Source organism: Chelmon rostratus, chromosome 13 (assembly GCF_017976325.1).
Source record: "Chelmon rostratus isolate fCheRos1 chromosome 13, fCheRos1.pri, whole genome shotgun sequence".
In the NCBI taxonomy this organism is placed as follows: Eukaryota; Metazoa; Chordata; class Actinopteri; order Chaetodontiformes; family Chaetodontidae; genus Chelmon; species Chelmon rostratus.
Window position 1 is genome coordinate 6,296,593 of NC_055670.1, and position 16,266 is coordinate 6,312,858.

The 16,266-nt window shown below is 44.3% G+C and overlaps 1 protein-coding gene across 1 annotated transcript; it reads left to right on the forward strand.

Annotated features, from left to right (window-relative positions):
* The first annotated feature begins 557 nt into the window (after positions 1-557).
* Positions 558-2,618, forward strand: gdf3 (growth differentiation factor 3). Its single transcript, XM_041951391.1, has 2 exons — positions 558-846; positions 1,765-2,618. The coding sequence occupies exons 1-2, from the start codon at positions 558-560 to the stop codon at positions 2,616-2,618; spliced, it is 1,143 nt and encodes a 380-aa protein (XP_041807325.1).
* The last annotated feature ends 13,648 nt before the right edge of the window (positions 2,619-16,266 follow it).

The window sequence follows — 16,266 nt, forward strand, 5'->3', positions numbered from 1 at the left end:
ACAGAGGATGAATCCTAACGATGCTGGTGTGTTCACATGGTGCCACTAACTGATAACATCCTGATTATTCCTTTGTTCTTAGTGCAAACTGTGAACAGTGAGGTCTGAAGAATGCCCTGAGCCACCACAATGCTGCTTTTAACATTGTTAGATTTTAGATTCGTGGTTGAATTCATGGCTCAAAAGTCTCAAAACCAAAGGTGGCATTTTTAATATGATCAGTTACTTTCAGTGTTTACATCAAAAGGAGGAATCTTAATTTGCTATTTGGGTGAAGTGACCCTTTAATCAGTTTTCTATTTGAAGTTCTTCATCTGCAGCCAAGAATGGTGGAGAAACTTTGGGACAGATCATTATCAAAGAGGCTGACTCCACTTCCAACTCTGCAGACTGTCTTCAGTGGTTGGATATCTGAAGACCTGAGCTGAGACCCCGCCCCTCTCACCTTCAGCCCTCTGCTCATTAACATAATTATGCAGCTGCACACCGGGAGGTTTCACAGGTTAAAACAAGCGTCCTGCGCTCTTTAGGAGCGACGGAGCAGAGCGCAGCCAAACATGAGGTCGACCCGGACTCCTCTGGTGCTGCTCGCGGCGTGTTTGCTCTGCGTGTGCGCCCCCTCGCACGTGGAGGAGATGAAGAGCCAGGAGCGGCTCTTCCTCCGCTCCCTGGGGCTCTCCGGGCCGCCCCGGCCTGCGGGGAGCCACCAGCCGCGGCGCCGCGTCCCCTCCGCGCTCTGGAAGATGTTCCGGAGGTCAGAGAGCATCCAGGCCCAGGAGAGCGACCCCTGCACGGTGTCTGAGTACGGAGTCCGCGGAAACATCATCCGATACGTGCAAGACCAAGGTAGTGCCATCATATTCAGTGTCTAATGCTGATTGGTTGTTGTCTGATGTGTTTATGAACCCAGCAATTAGACCAGTCCTCATGTGATCTAAGCCTCTAACTGTTCCTGATAAAGACATGAAGAAAAGGCAGAACTCTTTTTATAATTAATTAGCACATACTTTTCAGATACAATCCTTACATTTTGCACTCTTACGCTTTAAATAATACTTTTATTTTTATTAATTCATTTACATAAAGTCAGAGAAACCCCTCCCAACAAAGGTTTTCTGTTCCGTTACAGTGGCAAACCATCTAAATTCTGAGAGGACATGCAGTGTGCAAGTGTGAGGAGACGGTTTTGAAGTAATTTAGATCAGTAAGTTTCAAGAAAGTGGTGACTAACGTGTGGAGTTTTGATAGGCGTCATAAATCCCATTTAGAAACATTTCTGTCCATCTGGCAAAAAGCTTTCAAAGCCTGTAGCACAAATGGACTTCTTTGTTTTAGTAATCATGAAGTTTTTACCTGTAAAATATGAAGCTGGACCTATAGTGGCCGAAACATTCACATGGTCCATGTATGCTAAGCTTGGCACATCTGTGCTCATAAAAAAAGCAGCTTCAGCCATAAGAAGTGAAAAATTGACTAAGATTTGCACACAGGTGTGAGATAGAGAGAATATATACTATTATTTATTGATCAAAGTGTAATTCAGTAACACTGCACAGCAATCAAAACAAATTTTTGTTAATCTATTTTTTTTGAAAAGCTTGTTATTTGATGTGTTTTGCACTAAATAGTACTGCGAGTGCTCTTCAGCAGAAGTCAGTTGTATGGCTAAATTTAGGTTTTCATGCACCCAGTCTCCACTTTAATGAAAACCCTGATAAACTGTCGAGAAACTGATGTCCTTGTTAAAATGCGGATGTTCTGCAGGCCGGCTGGTGTCTGGCTGGAGCGGCAGCTGCCAGGCCTGTCTGGAGAAGCAGCTTTTCTTCAACATGTCCGTGCTGCAGCCTGTGGAGCTGCTGTCTCTGGCTCAGCTGGAAATCAAGTTCCACTGGAAGCCCTTCAGATCTGCAGAGCTCCTGCAGGGGCCCCGGACCCTCAGCGTGTCTCTGTATAAAGTGATCCGAGCCACGCTGAGGGGAGCCAATCCACAGGCCAACCGCAGGCTCCTGCTGTCCCAGTCGGTCCGGCTGCAGCCAGAACCCACCTCCATCACCATGGACCTCACCGCGCTGGCAGAGAGCTGGCGCAAACCGGGACGCAACTACGGTTTGGTTCTAGAGCTGCTGCCTCTCAGCGCAGATCCAGAAGAGCTTCTCGCTTTTCACCCCGGGAACTCCCTCCCGCTGGAGCCAGCCCACAGCCTGCCGCTGATCCAGGCCTCGCTGGTGGCCGTGTCCCTCAACCCCCACCAGTGTCGCTCCAGGCAGAGGAGAAGCGCCGTCCACCTGCCCGTGACACCCAGCAACGTGTGCAAGGCCCGCCGCCTCTACATCGACTTCAAAGACGTGGGCTGGCAGGACTGGATCATCGCGCCGCAGGGCTACATGGCCAACTACTGCCACGGCGAGTGCCCGTTCCCGCTCAGCGAGAGCCTGAACGGCACCAACCACGCCATCCTGCAGACCCTGGTGCACTCGCTGGACCCGCACGGCACGCCACAGCCCTGCTGCGTCCCCATCCGCCTGTCCCCGATCTCCATGCTCTACTACGACAACAACGACAACGTGGTGCTTCGACATTACCAGGACATGGTGGTGGACGAGTGCGGGTGTCGGTGAGGCCGGAGAGCATTTCTGAGCTGCCCTCGACCATCAAAAACCTTCTCGGCCCAGTTAAGAGTGTCATCTCTCAAAGTGACTCCATGTCTGATTTGTCAGGTGAGATTTCTTTGCAGTCAGCGATTTTAAAGAATTAAAAATTTGTATTTGTTCTCTCAGAAATGTACACGCATCTTTTAATATGAAGGCTGGTGTTAATAAAAATTCTGATAAAGCCACGCTGGAGGACTGAATATGAAAGACACTAATTTTGGTGAGGCTTTTTTTCCTAATCCACGCTCAGATGACTCAGGGGCCACTGCGACTGACATGCTGACGTTTTATCAGACCGCTATGCAGAACCACGATACATCGTTTTTAGATCAGGTCTAATCTGAGCTGAGCGACTCCTCTCCCCTCATACCCACACTGCTCTGCAGGTTCAGTGCAGTAATGCTGCTGAAAGTGATTGCTCTAGAATAAAAGACATATCAACCTGGGAATAAAAGAAATTAGGGCCAGCAACGTTTTACCGGTTAGGTTAACTGCTCTGCTGTAAAATGGTATTTTCAACAAAATGAGCAATGAGAAATATGGCAGCCTTCCCTCTTACAACCACGCAGAGTGAGAGTCCTATGATAAACTGCAGGGTGCAATGTTAAACTGTGTGTTGTAATATGTACACTTATTTGGCTTAGTTACAGTAAGACCCTATGCTAGACTGGGACCCTTGTCCATGATCAAATCTGCTCCTTTCACGACAGGAGTCACAGAATTAGGGCAGCAACAATTGATTTTGGTCATTTTCATGGTGATTCAGTGGACTTTCTAGTTTATTAAATGTCAGAAGACGCTGCCCATGAGGCGTTCCAAGAGCCCAAAGGGAAGTCTTTCAGTCTCAGACCTAAACATAGTCAACTTGCAAAGAACAGACGGGTTTGTATCAGTAAGTGATTCTCTTCATCAACTAATAGATAAAAACCGTAACTGCGTCCTCAAGATAAACCTCACGTCTTCTCCTCTGCTGTTGGTGAGTTTTGGAAGAGAGCATTCACATTCGCAGCAAAGCAATAATCAGCAGTTTAAAGCTTCACGCCGGCAGACAGAAATATTCACATCAGCAAAGAGTCGTGTGAGCGCAGTCAGTGTTGGCCCTTTCATGTCACCACTGTTTTCCTGAGGTGTAAATGTTTCACTGACGGAGAGCAGCTACTCTTTTATCTACCAAAGGAGAAATGAACTCTCTTATCTCACCTTCCTGCCTGATAACACCCCCACCGCCTCCCTCGCTGAGCCAGACAGACCGCTGGGGTTGCCATGACGACGGCCGGTCGCCACAGCAACCGCGAGCAGCTGACAGGTTGTAGTAATTAGTGGGAGAGACAGAGAGAGAGAGAGAGAGAGAGAGAGAGAGTTTGGGGTGTGAAGGAGAGACGCAGTAATCAGTCCGCCGCTCCCAGAATGATCAACGGCTTCGGGAACCATCTCTGTTCTGGAGCAAGTTCTTCAAGGGTCCTCTTAACATCAAGGCAGGAAAGTAGAGACACTAGAGGGCGCTGTTCCTTAAAAGTAAGCAGTTTTTTTTACACATGAAGGGACACTAGCCGACTGATGCACTTCCCTAAAGTTGGCGGGCTCACAAGAGACAGGCTTAAAGCCGAAATAATATAATAATATGTGCAGTAGCACCTGTGACGTGAGTCCTACTATGGGTCAAGCTCCAAAAACACTGGATCCCACATTGATCCCCAGTGCAATCGCTGAGGTTAGTGAGACTAACAATGAGCGGTAAACTGGAGTGGAGTGCAACTTTAAGCATGGCTTGTCCACTAAGAGTGGCTGAAGTTAAGAGAAGACGATCCTTTATTGATTCCCCTAGAGGTGACATTTGGGTACAGCACAGAAATATATACTGATTAATAAAAACTATAAAATAATTAATCAAATAGAAAGTATACAAGAGCAATCAAATTCAGATTACAGGCAATAACCCCACAAATGTTATATGTGCAGATTACATCTAATTGTTGTTTTCAATGGCTTTTAAAAAGCATTATACCATGGTCTGGTGTCGTTGGGCATTATCCCTTACATATTTCAGCATGCAGTTAGGACCTGCATCACACTGAAATAGTGGCATCCTGCTTTTATTTTAGTTTTCACTCAAGTGGAAATCAAAAACATGACTGTGATTTTATTGCATTTTAATTCTTCTTCTAACCAGGAAAAACATGAAGAGATGCTTGATCTGAAAGCATTAAAGCGTTTTGGTTTGTGTAGGTTGTGAAGGTTTTTTCTTTTTATTTTTTTGCTTCCCCGTTTTTATCCCTTCCTGTTTATTGTTCTGCCAATTCTCTTAATCACGTCTTCTTCTTCTCCTCTGATGTGAAACATGACTGAAGTGAAACAGAAGATGAATGAAAGAGAGAGAGAGTGGAGTAGCGGGGAGATAAAGAGGGAAAGGAAGAAGCCCGAGGCTCCTCAGCAGCACTTTGCTGTCAAAGTCATTTCCACTTTACCCTCTGGGGTCCACAACACACACTATCTGCAGCAGTCAGCCTCACAGAAGTGTTCCTTCCTGTCTCTAAAACTAAAACACTGCATCTCTCTCCTCCTCCCAAACCAATCCGATAACTTTAAGATAATCTTAAAGCTTTATGGCAGCGGTGCTGCCGGGGGACGCCCTGAGCCCCTTCCACACTCTCAGAAAACACGATGCAGAGTTGAACCTTTTGTCACCGCTCTGGCACAAAGGCTGCAGGTCTCTGCAGACTTGGGACAGACAGAACCAAGGTCCCCAGAGGATGAACCACTTTGCTGATCCTCTGACTTTTCCTCGTCTGCCAACATGAGGTTTGCATTTGTGGTTTTGAGTGAAATACCTTGACAACTATTGGATAGACTAGACATTATACCTTGTAAATATAAATATGTCTAACTAGAAATGATTCCAGGGTCTATTAGATCCTTGATAGAAAAGCAAGCGTCCAGGGAGAGAAAACAGGAAGTGTCCTGTCGGGTTAATCACTGCAGGATTCCTCTTTCCACTTGTTTATTAGTTGCATTTTTACCTTCTGAAATGAGGTGATTAAGCGAGGACAACTGACAGAATTGTTGCATATGATGCTCATATCTATTGACTGCAAATAATGCAAATGGACCCACACGCGCACACGCTTGTTAAATCTGTGCTTCCACTGCCTGCTGTCGTGACCAGGGATCAGATGTTAGTGGACTCAGTAGAAAGCAGCTTGGCTTTCTTCCTCTCTTCCGTATTTCGCAGCTCCGCTCTCCCACATGTGCACAGTCAATGAGAAATGAATAATCAATACCAGCGTGGAGCCAGTGTGACTCAGCCATCCCGACTGGATGTGGCCTCTTCCGTCTGTCTGTAATTCTTCCTCCAGTCCTTCTATCCGCTTCTGTCGTCTGTTGTAAGAGAAGGACATAAACGGAAAACTTAATGCTATGATGCTCAGTGCCTCTTAACGCTACAGATCACAGTGATATATTACACAATAGCGTACTTACAACTTTGTGGTAGCAGTTCAGGGAAGGTCTGATCTGAACTGGACTAGACTGTGAGACAGAGCTTGTCATCCAACATCAGTGTTGGACATCAGTGATGCTGTGGTGTCTGCATCTGCTGGACAGCCTGGGAGCAGCAGAGTGGAGGATGCTGTAGCAGCAGATGGTTTGACAATGACATGTTCAGAAATGATGTATGGGCGACTGTCTGCATACTTTTGGCCATTTGAGTGGCTTCTGGTTGCTGTTGTTGTTTGGGTCAAACAATGCAGATGGACCCTTTCAGTGTTTAACCTATTAGACTTATTTATGATGACACCACTGCAGACGTTTTTGGCTCAGATGTAATTATTGGTGCAACGCTGTCAGTTCAACAGGATTCATCCCATATCCTGCAGCTCTGACTCCACAGAAAACCAGGAAACAGGCATCATCAAATTACTCCCTTTATCTTACAAGAGGCAAACAAGAAACCAGACTGACAAAAACTGAGGAAAGTAACCACATTTACTCAAGTGCTGGACATGAATGCCATTCTGAGATGCTTGTCACTTAAACTTAGCTGCATTTCAGAGGGAAATATTGCACTTCTGAACAACTACATTGTTCTGAGAGCTAATCTTTTACTTCACGCATTAAGATTTAATCAGTGAAAATTGTACTGAATGAGCTAAGAGACATTATGAATTGATTTTGAAATTCAGACTGTGATTAAACTGTTTCTGGGTTACATAATAATTCAACACTCTGAAAGGAGCCATTCTTCATAATGAGTAGAATTACTTCTGTATACTTCTTAATGCAAATACTTGTTTACTTTCACCTGAGTGGGAGACTTAGTGGAGTTGCTACTTTTATTTTTGAGAAGAAATATTAATCTACCAACCAGCAGGGGGCAATGTGACTTCATCTTAAACTCCAGAGCTGAGCTGCTGTGGCTGTCTTTGTGTGTGTGTGTGTGTGTGTGTGTGTGTGGATACTCTCAGCATGAGGTAGCTGGTTAGCAGTGGGTAGGTGCTGAGCGGACCACTGCAGTGCCCATCAGTACTGAATCTTAGAGAGGATCGGGTGTGTGTTTGTGTGTCTGTGTGGGGCTCAATGGGAAGTTTTGTTTTTATCATTTCATAATTCTGTTTATGAGTAAGTGTGTCAATAAAGCAGAGTCAAACCTCATGTTTCTCCTGATGAGCGCTGGTGTTGCCCCATCATAAAGCCTGCCATCATTTCCACGCTGACTGACAGGTTGTCAAACGCAGACGTACACTTATAAACATCATAATTAATGTTTGCTGTTGGAGAAACCAGCGAGAATAAGATAATCTACAAAGCATCCAACCAATAAAATCCCATCTCGCGACTGCTGGAGGACGAGTCCACAAGGGAGCGCTGGAGAGCGCAGAGCATCACTAACCATATCCAACTACCTCGTGTGTCAGTCACATGTAAGCAAACACCTAACATTACCATAATGTATGTAAACAAGGAGCATGGCTGTTGCTGAGACTCTCAGCTGTCAGCATTGGGAAATATCGGCTGCTCCTTCTCTGCCGTGCCTGTGCAGCTAGCTCACTGTAGCTTTAGCAATGTATCTGACCAGCCTTGTGGAAGACTGTAGTGATGTGCAGTGAGTGCAATGAGTGCACGGGCAGAGTGAGCGCAGGCAGGTAGGCCATCCAGTCGTTTTCATTGCAGTCAAATGAAATGATTAGATGAGCTGAGTACAGGCCCGCAACAGCCACAGACTTTTTGTCAGAGCATTTCTTTTATTGATTCCCGTCAGAATGTTTTACAAAATGCTTCCATAATACATAACTTTGAGACAGGTGATGGTCTGTCTAAGGCTTGAACTCTTCAGCCATGCTAATTACATCTCAAACTTTTGTGAAAAAGTAGAAAAATCCAGATTGGGCACTTTGCCTCAGGAGTCAGTGGACACCAAAAACTGTCGAAAAGGAAAGTGAATCAAACTCGCGTTCACGTGACGTTTTCTCTAGAAAAGGACGAATCATCAAGGACAAACTTTTAAGAATGACTAAATGCTCATATGCTCGTCTCATCAGTCTCAGGTCCATGAAACAGCTGTCGTAACACATGATTTCATCATCAGATGTAGTTTTGCCGGTTGTCATGGAAATGCACATGCTCACATTTCTGTTTTTTCTGATGTCATTCATTCATTTTTTCATTCAAGCTAACATCTGTGGAGTCTTTAAAATGCTCAGAAAGCAATGGAGATGTGAACATCTAAAAAAAAAAAAAACAGATTAATGCTAATGGAGATCATGTGATATGAATGAACAGTCACTGAATGGACCATGAGGTGAGACTGTTTCCTCAGCGTCAGGATTGTCTTTGTGATGTGGAAACACTGTTGAAAAGTCGTCTGTTTCCACTTGAAATAAAATTCTGACTATAATGGGAAAATACTCTATTGTTTGTGTCCTGGGTGACAACCTGACTCATCTGAAAGGGATCACTTGGAAAGCTCCATCACTGCAGCTTCTTCTGGCGGACTCTCTCCATGATGCTCTGCTGGTGGCGAGCTGGTGCTGGATGGTTCGGAGGCTACATCTTCTTTCTCCTCTGGTGTCACATCCTCATCCTCCACATGCACCAGTTCCAGAGGGACAGGGTCCAGAGGGTCTTCCACTGTCTCTTTATATGTAAGCATCCAGTGAAGGGTTCTTCACAGGAGGAAGCTGTTGACGACTACATCAATGAAAACTTAAAGACCTTATACATGTGTTTGCGAAGTGTGTTAGTGTGTAGTGTGCGTGCAGTAAACGAGGAACCACCACTGTTCAAATAAGCAACACCTACAGCACTGTACAGTTATATAAAGGGTGTGAGATGGATCCCATTAAGATAAAAACACAGCGACATCAGTTCTGATGTTTGCTGGAGAGACGATGGCTGCAATCATCCTAATCATCTCGAGTGAACGGGCTTGTTATTTAGAGATAACGGCTGGTAATGTTGGATTAACTCTCTTGAAACAAAAGGCTGTTTTCTCCAGAAAACAAGATGATTATCCGTCTTATCTCGAGTAAGAAACTGTTATCTCGAGATAATGAGATCATTCCGTTCCTCTTTTAATGAGAGGCTTACAGGAGCAAATGCACAATTATCAGCTTTTGTTACTGGATTACATTTTGTTTCGTCTGGATAATTAACGTGTTATCTCAAGTCAACAACGTTTTGGGTTTTGTGACAATGAGATACTTATTCAATTATCCTGTCACAATAGCTACCTGTTGTTCACACGATAACCAAATAATTAACCTGTTATTATTAACTAGCAACATATCTCCGTTATTGTGAGATTATCTCGTGATCTTGAGAAAATGAGCTGCAGACAATTAATTGTGGCCACAGTTGCCACCGGCTTCCATCCATCCTCGTGCGATGGATTATTAATTATCTTGAGGAAATAGAAGCTTGTTCTCTCCAGATAATAATGTTGTTATTTAGAGAGAACAAAAATTGTTCTCCTGTTTTTATTCCAAGATAATGAGCTAAATGATAATTAACTTGTGATCGTATGGAAGCTCATTGTGTTAAAGAAGCTGAGGTTTTTGCTTCTTATAGTTATGACTCAGTATCTTATAATAGTGAGACTTTTTATGGCATAAACGGGATGCCCTGTCACTTACACTGGCAACTAACTATTGGCAACAGATTAAATATCAGCTGTGGTGGAATGTACTATTACTGAAGTACTGCAGTTTGAGGTACTATTTTGAAATGATGCTACACTCATACACAGGCTCTTCTCTGTCTCTCATGAAGGACGACAGAGGCTGCAGTGGCGATACGTATCTTTTTAATCCCATTTTCTTAAAAGCCTTGCAAAACATTTACCAAAGAAAGAAAAGCGAAACCTTTTCTTGTAGCAGTGATTTAGTGTCTCATAATTATGAGATCTGTTGACCGTCAGATCAGTGCGACTCCTGGAACAGATCTTTTTCTGTAATGAGGTGCATGCACGAGTAGTTCTGGGCTGAACTGGACAGAGCCAGGCTCTCTGCCCCCCCCGGCTTCCAGCTTTTATGCTAAGCTAGGCTAAACAGGTCGTAACTGACATCCATCTGGACATCTCACTCGCTGAGAGACGGCGCTGAATGAGCACCGGCAGCTTGAGTTGAGCCACATTTTACAGCAGCTTTAATGTGAGTAGATGATCTTATGAGTGGCAAAGATGACAGTGAGGCACTTATTCTCTCTCAAACACACACACACACACACACACACACACAGACACACTCATCGTTCCATTGACCTCCATCGTGAGTGCAGTAATACGACAAGCACTCTGACTAATGTTCTGTCACCACACACACACACACTCACACACACACACAGTCGTCGTGTTTCCATCACTTCAGAGGACATTATATTGACTTACATCCATCTCCTGGAGACTCACCCTAACCACAACCATAACCACTACCTAACCGAACCCTAACCTTAACCTAAACCCAACCGGAGGAGCCCTGTCTCCTAGAAATTATGATTACATGCAACTAGTCTGCAACAGCAAGTACACTCTGAAGGAAACATAATGTCGACTGAATTACGTTTTGCATCAACATTATGAGGAAATGTTGTGAATGAACGCTGAAGTGGCAAAAACGTTGATACTGAACGTATATTTACTGACAACGTATTAAATTTGTCTTCTGCCTGAATATGCAAGCACTATCCACTCGTCGTCACTCCACTTAGCATGAGGGGGAGATCACTGTCTGTTTTAATAGAAAGAAATCAGCAGCAATCACAATCTTTCCCTGACCTTCACCAGAGTGCTTCGGTGGCTTAAACCTGAGCACGGTCTGGACGTGAACCTGGATTCTGAGGGGACAGAAAAGGAAGGTGAGTCCCCACAATGTGACTGTGTAAACAGATTAATGTTCCCACGACATGAGTAACACACACACACACACACACACACTTCTTGGCTCCCCTATTTCTAATCCTTTTACAGTCTGTGTCACACTCATATACATTTGGCACACACACACACTCTGTCGCCTAATCAATGATAATGGAATCACAGTGTGTCCTGCCCAGTAACACGAGCCTCTGTGTCATTAACATGCTAACCTACACTTCCGGTCAACACATACACATGTTTGCATGTCGGATCACGTAAGCACATTAAACAGCACGCTGGTGCAGGACGTCATGGTGTTACTGTGCTGGGGAGAGCGTTAAAAGCTCCAAAAACCATCGTTCAACATAAACAATGCATCAGATGAATATGATTGGCCTAAAAGGTGTCACTCATGACACTTGTGACATCATTCTCGTCAACCTTTTTCCTGCAGCATTAGGCAGCTGTTTTCAGGAAAAGAGGCAGACAAAATTAGACACGAGCTGCCGAACTAAGTGCAACATTTAGCAGCCGAAGAGCCAGATGTAGCGAACAGGAGTTGGTGGCGACCAAAGCAGAGCTAAATAAAGAGAGAGTGTTGCACTTAAATTCAGGTGGACAGAAACACACCTCAAAATGAATGCTAAGCCTGCTGTTTGCCAACATGTTGATATGATATGCATGGAGGCAAGCTATTCTGCTGCCAACATGCTAAAAAGCAACATAATGATAGTACTAATAAATAAATGATAGCTTTGAGGCAATAGATCTGTTTAAGTACAGTGAAATAGCAGTTAAAGCATTATGTTGACAGGTCATAGTTTTGAAAATCTTTCAGGAATTTGATGTGATCGCACAAACTTGGGCCCTAGCTTAACAGGTCTCCAGAGCACCACAACTGTTTCAGTATCCTTCCGCAGCCACACACACCTCATCCAGGTGGTCGGATCGTGGTGCAGGAGGAAGAACTGAATAAATCCAGCCTTTTATGTCACGGTCAAAACAGCATCCTTAACTCAGAAATCAGTTCATTTCAGTGAAATCGCCGCGATCAGCGGGTTTGCTCGAGGTGTTGAAGTACATTCACACGCCGCCGTCAGGGAGATTTCAGCTCAGGTGAACGCTGAGAGTCGAGAGTTAAAGTGTGCTGACAGTGATGACCTTTGAGGGAAGTGAGAGAACTGGAAGGTCAAAAATGGAGACGGCTGTCATATCAGCTGTGCTGCACAACAGAAGCAGAAGTTTCCAGCACCACTTATTTTGTGAGGGCACATGGACGAATTTCATGTCACTGTTGACAACCTGCCTCCACAACACTTCAGACACCCGATCCGGAAGGCAGCGAGTGATGGTCAGTACATGACAAAAAACAGAGACCAGCAGCAAATAGAAGTGGGTCCATTAGGACCTCTAGTAAATCAAGATTAACTACAACTCACAAAAAACAAGAGTGGTTTTAACCGTGGTAGGGGCGAGCTTGTCCGCTATCACGTTTATGCCAATGAATGCAGGATGAGTCATATTTTAACTTTCTACAGGAAGCAAACAGAGAGGAACTTGATATTTAGATACTCAAATATGCTTTTATTTTGACATCTGTGAGAGTAGAAGGATAAGAACGCTGGGAGTGTCTTTCAGTTTTCTCCATTCCTCGGTGAAAGTTGCTCCCAGCAGCTCTGTGAATGCGTCTCAAGAGGGAAAAACTCTTAGCTCAGAACTTTTTGGTGCCATTTAGGAGACCTCCTGGTGCTAAAATAAAATACTCTGTGAATATGGCCCCTGGATGTCAGCGTGAGTGGTGGCCGGCAGTGTCCTGTAATGAGGTGACAGCAGGCTCCACCAACACACACTCGAACGCCTCACATGGTCACACACACAGACACACAGCAGACAGAGGTGACACCATTACCCCTGACCCTACAGCCTGCATCTGTGCGTGTGCGTGTGTGTGTGTGTGTGTGTGTGTGTGTGTGTGTGTGCCCAGGTGTGTGTGTGTGTTCGCAGTGGGAGGGGCCGTGGCAGTTGGAGTATTTAATTACAAACCATACGGCTGAGCTCCGGCTTCACGCTGACACAGTTCAACACATTCACATTAATTCTTACACAAATATGCTTTTAATGAGAATCGAACAACGGTGTCAGACACGTCACACTCTTCAGGTCACTGACCCTCTTCAGGTTAACGCGTCCTTTTGCCATATTTATGAGGAAAGGTTTTTGTTCAGAGAGACAACTCCATGACAGGAAGTCTAAACTCTGCCTTGACCTACATTTATATAATTGCCCGAAGGTGAATCGGCTCCGTTGATCCCCTGTTGCTATGAATTCATTTAGCAGGTCAGTGAAGGAAACGACTCGAGGTTATTTTGGCCCCTGTTAGCTTCTACAATCGAAATGAAAACATGAAGTGACGCTTGTGATGGGATCACACTAGCTGCAGCACCCATCGACATGTGCTCAGCAGTCATTACTACAGTGTTACATGAGTGATCAGTGCACAGGTCGAACCACACCCATCTTTGAACCTGGCCTTCATGTTGATCTCAAGTACACACCTGTGAAGTCTCGTGGCTGCGGCGATCATGGTTGTGATGCTGTTGAATTGAAATCCGTCCACAGACAGACAGACAGACAGACAGACCACCTCAGTGGTAGTTCCAGGTATAGCAGGCGTCTCCAGGACCACATTCTGCCATGCTACCATCAAATCTACCACTAAGAATCTGAGTTTTATAGGCAAGCCTTTTTATAGACCTCCACTGTGGGCTTTGTTATTTTTTTATCTTTATCGTCTGCTCTGTGTCTCATTCTGCTGTGTTTTATACTGTAATATATTTTTTACCTTATTTGTTTATACATTTTTATCTTTTCGTGTATGTGAAACACGTTATGTGTACCTCCCTACTTCCAGCACTCTTTCTCGCTCCGCAGCCATCTTTAAACTTTCAGCTTTTAATTAAAGCAGGTATTAAAAACATTTTGCCACATTTGGCAGTTTCCTGTTTTATACTCAGATCTTCTCATGCACAAAGTGAAAATGCATTGAAACGGGTGCATGGAATCACATCAAATGTGAGCCTCACAACCAGCATATGAAATTATTTTATGCTAACATTTCTATCTTTTAAAATGTCAAATAATTTTGAGGGACAATTGCAATTTCTCAGTCTCTTTCTGAACGAGGGTTCATCTGTATTTGCAAAATTATACCATCAGTGCCTGTGTCCACAAACTGAACTGAATGTCGGCCTTAACACAGCAGCATTAGGTTTGCAAGGTCTTCTACCTGTTCTACTGTCACACAGGATTCTCAGAGACTCAATGACAGGATGCACGTCAAAGTGAACAATGCACAAAAAGTGAATAATACAGCTTTATAACACATGTTCCCAGCAGCCACAGGTTTCCAGTCCTCTCAATATCGCATTAAAATCAATTAGCAGACTCTTGAATAGTGTTTGGGTTGTGTAGTCCATCACAGTGATCATCAAGACTTCATTATTTTCTTGTCAAAGTTACAGCCTTTTAAAATCAATCACAGCAACTCAGTCAGGTTTTATGAGTGTGCTGCATGTTTTTTTTATAGCCCACAGTGTGGAAATGAATGGAAAGCGGCGGCTGGCATACAAAAATCTCAAACAGAACAGCGTGGTTTACAAAATGGTGATTAGCTGTAATGTATAATATATGTGATTTTTAATAAACGGGCTAAAATATGCAAAATCACCGTGGGTGCTTCTGATTTGAGGGCACCCAGCAAAAAAAAAAAAAAAAAAAAAAAAAAAAAGACTCTGTTTTACATATTCTGGACTCTAATCAGGACTGGACCAAGGTGAGAAAAATCACACACACATGCTCCGGACAGGATTAAAATCACTGATCAGCACATGCAATATTAAATCACAGCCTCCCCTGGAGAAATAAATCCTGTCTGAATGAGGCTTTAGTCTGTCTGAGTCGGAGCTGATGGAGGGGAATAGCTGCCAGGAAACATTTTCAGATCGCACACACTCACACACACACACACACACACACACACACACACACACACACACACACACTCACACACACACACACACACACACACAGCAACAATCTGACCAGAGAGACAACAGATATAGAAGACGGGAAGACCTATATATAGATCTGGTAGGGGTTGAACTTTGTGCATGTGTGTGTGTGTGTGTGTGTGTGTGTGTGTGTGTGTGTGCGGGTGAACACACAGCTGCAGTGTTTCTTTCCCCCCTGCTGGGACTCTCAGACCAGCATGAGTAAGCAACCAGTCGGATTTACAGCATATTGATTAAATTAGCATTCGTTCCACAACCTGAATATTAACTCATCCAACACACACACACACACACCCACCCATGCACACACACACACACACATTTACACATGCATACACACACACACACAAGCGTGCAGTAGGTGCACACACCAAGAGGTGATTAATTTCTCTTCAGAGAAAGAAAATTGACTCCACAGAAAGAAAAAAACGTTTGTCGTGAGGCCCGAGGAGCGTCTGGTTTGTAGGTGGGTGAAAAATGGCAGCAGGCGATGATCACCTGTCCCCTCCCTCAGGAAGAAAATGCTGTTTTTTTTTTTTTTTATTTCTCCAGGGAATATTGATAAAGCTGTTCTACAGAAACACCCTGCACCACATTTATGCAGGGGGCTGTCCCGTCTTCTAATACCAGAAAACACACACACGAGTACACTTAGTGTTGCCAGAAACAGTGCAGCGTTCAGACTCAGGCTGCGAGCAGAGCCCAGTGGCCTGCCTGCCGTTTCTCTGTGCAGCATCCAACACTTTCCCTGCGATTCATTTGAAACACAACCAGCCAGGCAGAAACACGGGAGTACCTGGCTTGTTCTCTCTGGTCCTTTAGTTCCTCTTTCCTTTGCTCAATAAACTGGAAGAAATACTGACATCAACATAATTGATTCTTTAACCACCCAGTAAGACGCAGTTTAATGTGCTGCATCCAATAAGTCTGATTCTTTGAAGATGAAATGCATGCGGTCCTGTGAGGGAGGCAGGAGTGAATGGACAAGAAACATGATCCTCGAAGAATATTATACTAGGCTATAATTGTGTATTTTTGTACAAATATTGACACCATTTTGACCCAGAAATTCCAGAGTAGGTTTAATCAAACTGTGTCAGATTACGACCTGACGCACCAGATGGTCTGTTACTCAGAATCTGTTGAGGAGTTGTTCAGGGAAAATGTTTGGAAAAGGCCAGGCATACATATATATATT

What these genes read in the sequence shown, in the direction of transcription:
- gdf3 (XM_041951391.1), top strand. Translation starts at nt 558, where the DNA reads ATGAGGTCGACCCGGACTCCTCTGGTGCTGCTCGCGGCGTGTTTGCTC. An exon ending in CCGATACGTGCAAGACCAAG is followed by an intron (nt 847 to 1,764) that starts GTAGTGCCATCA and finishes GATGTTCTGCAG; the next exon opens with GCCGGCTGGTGTCTGGCTGG.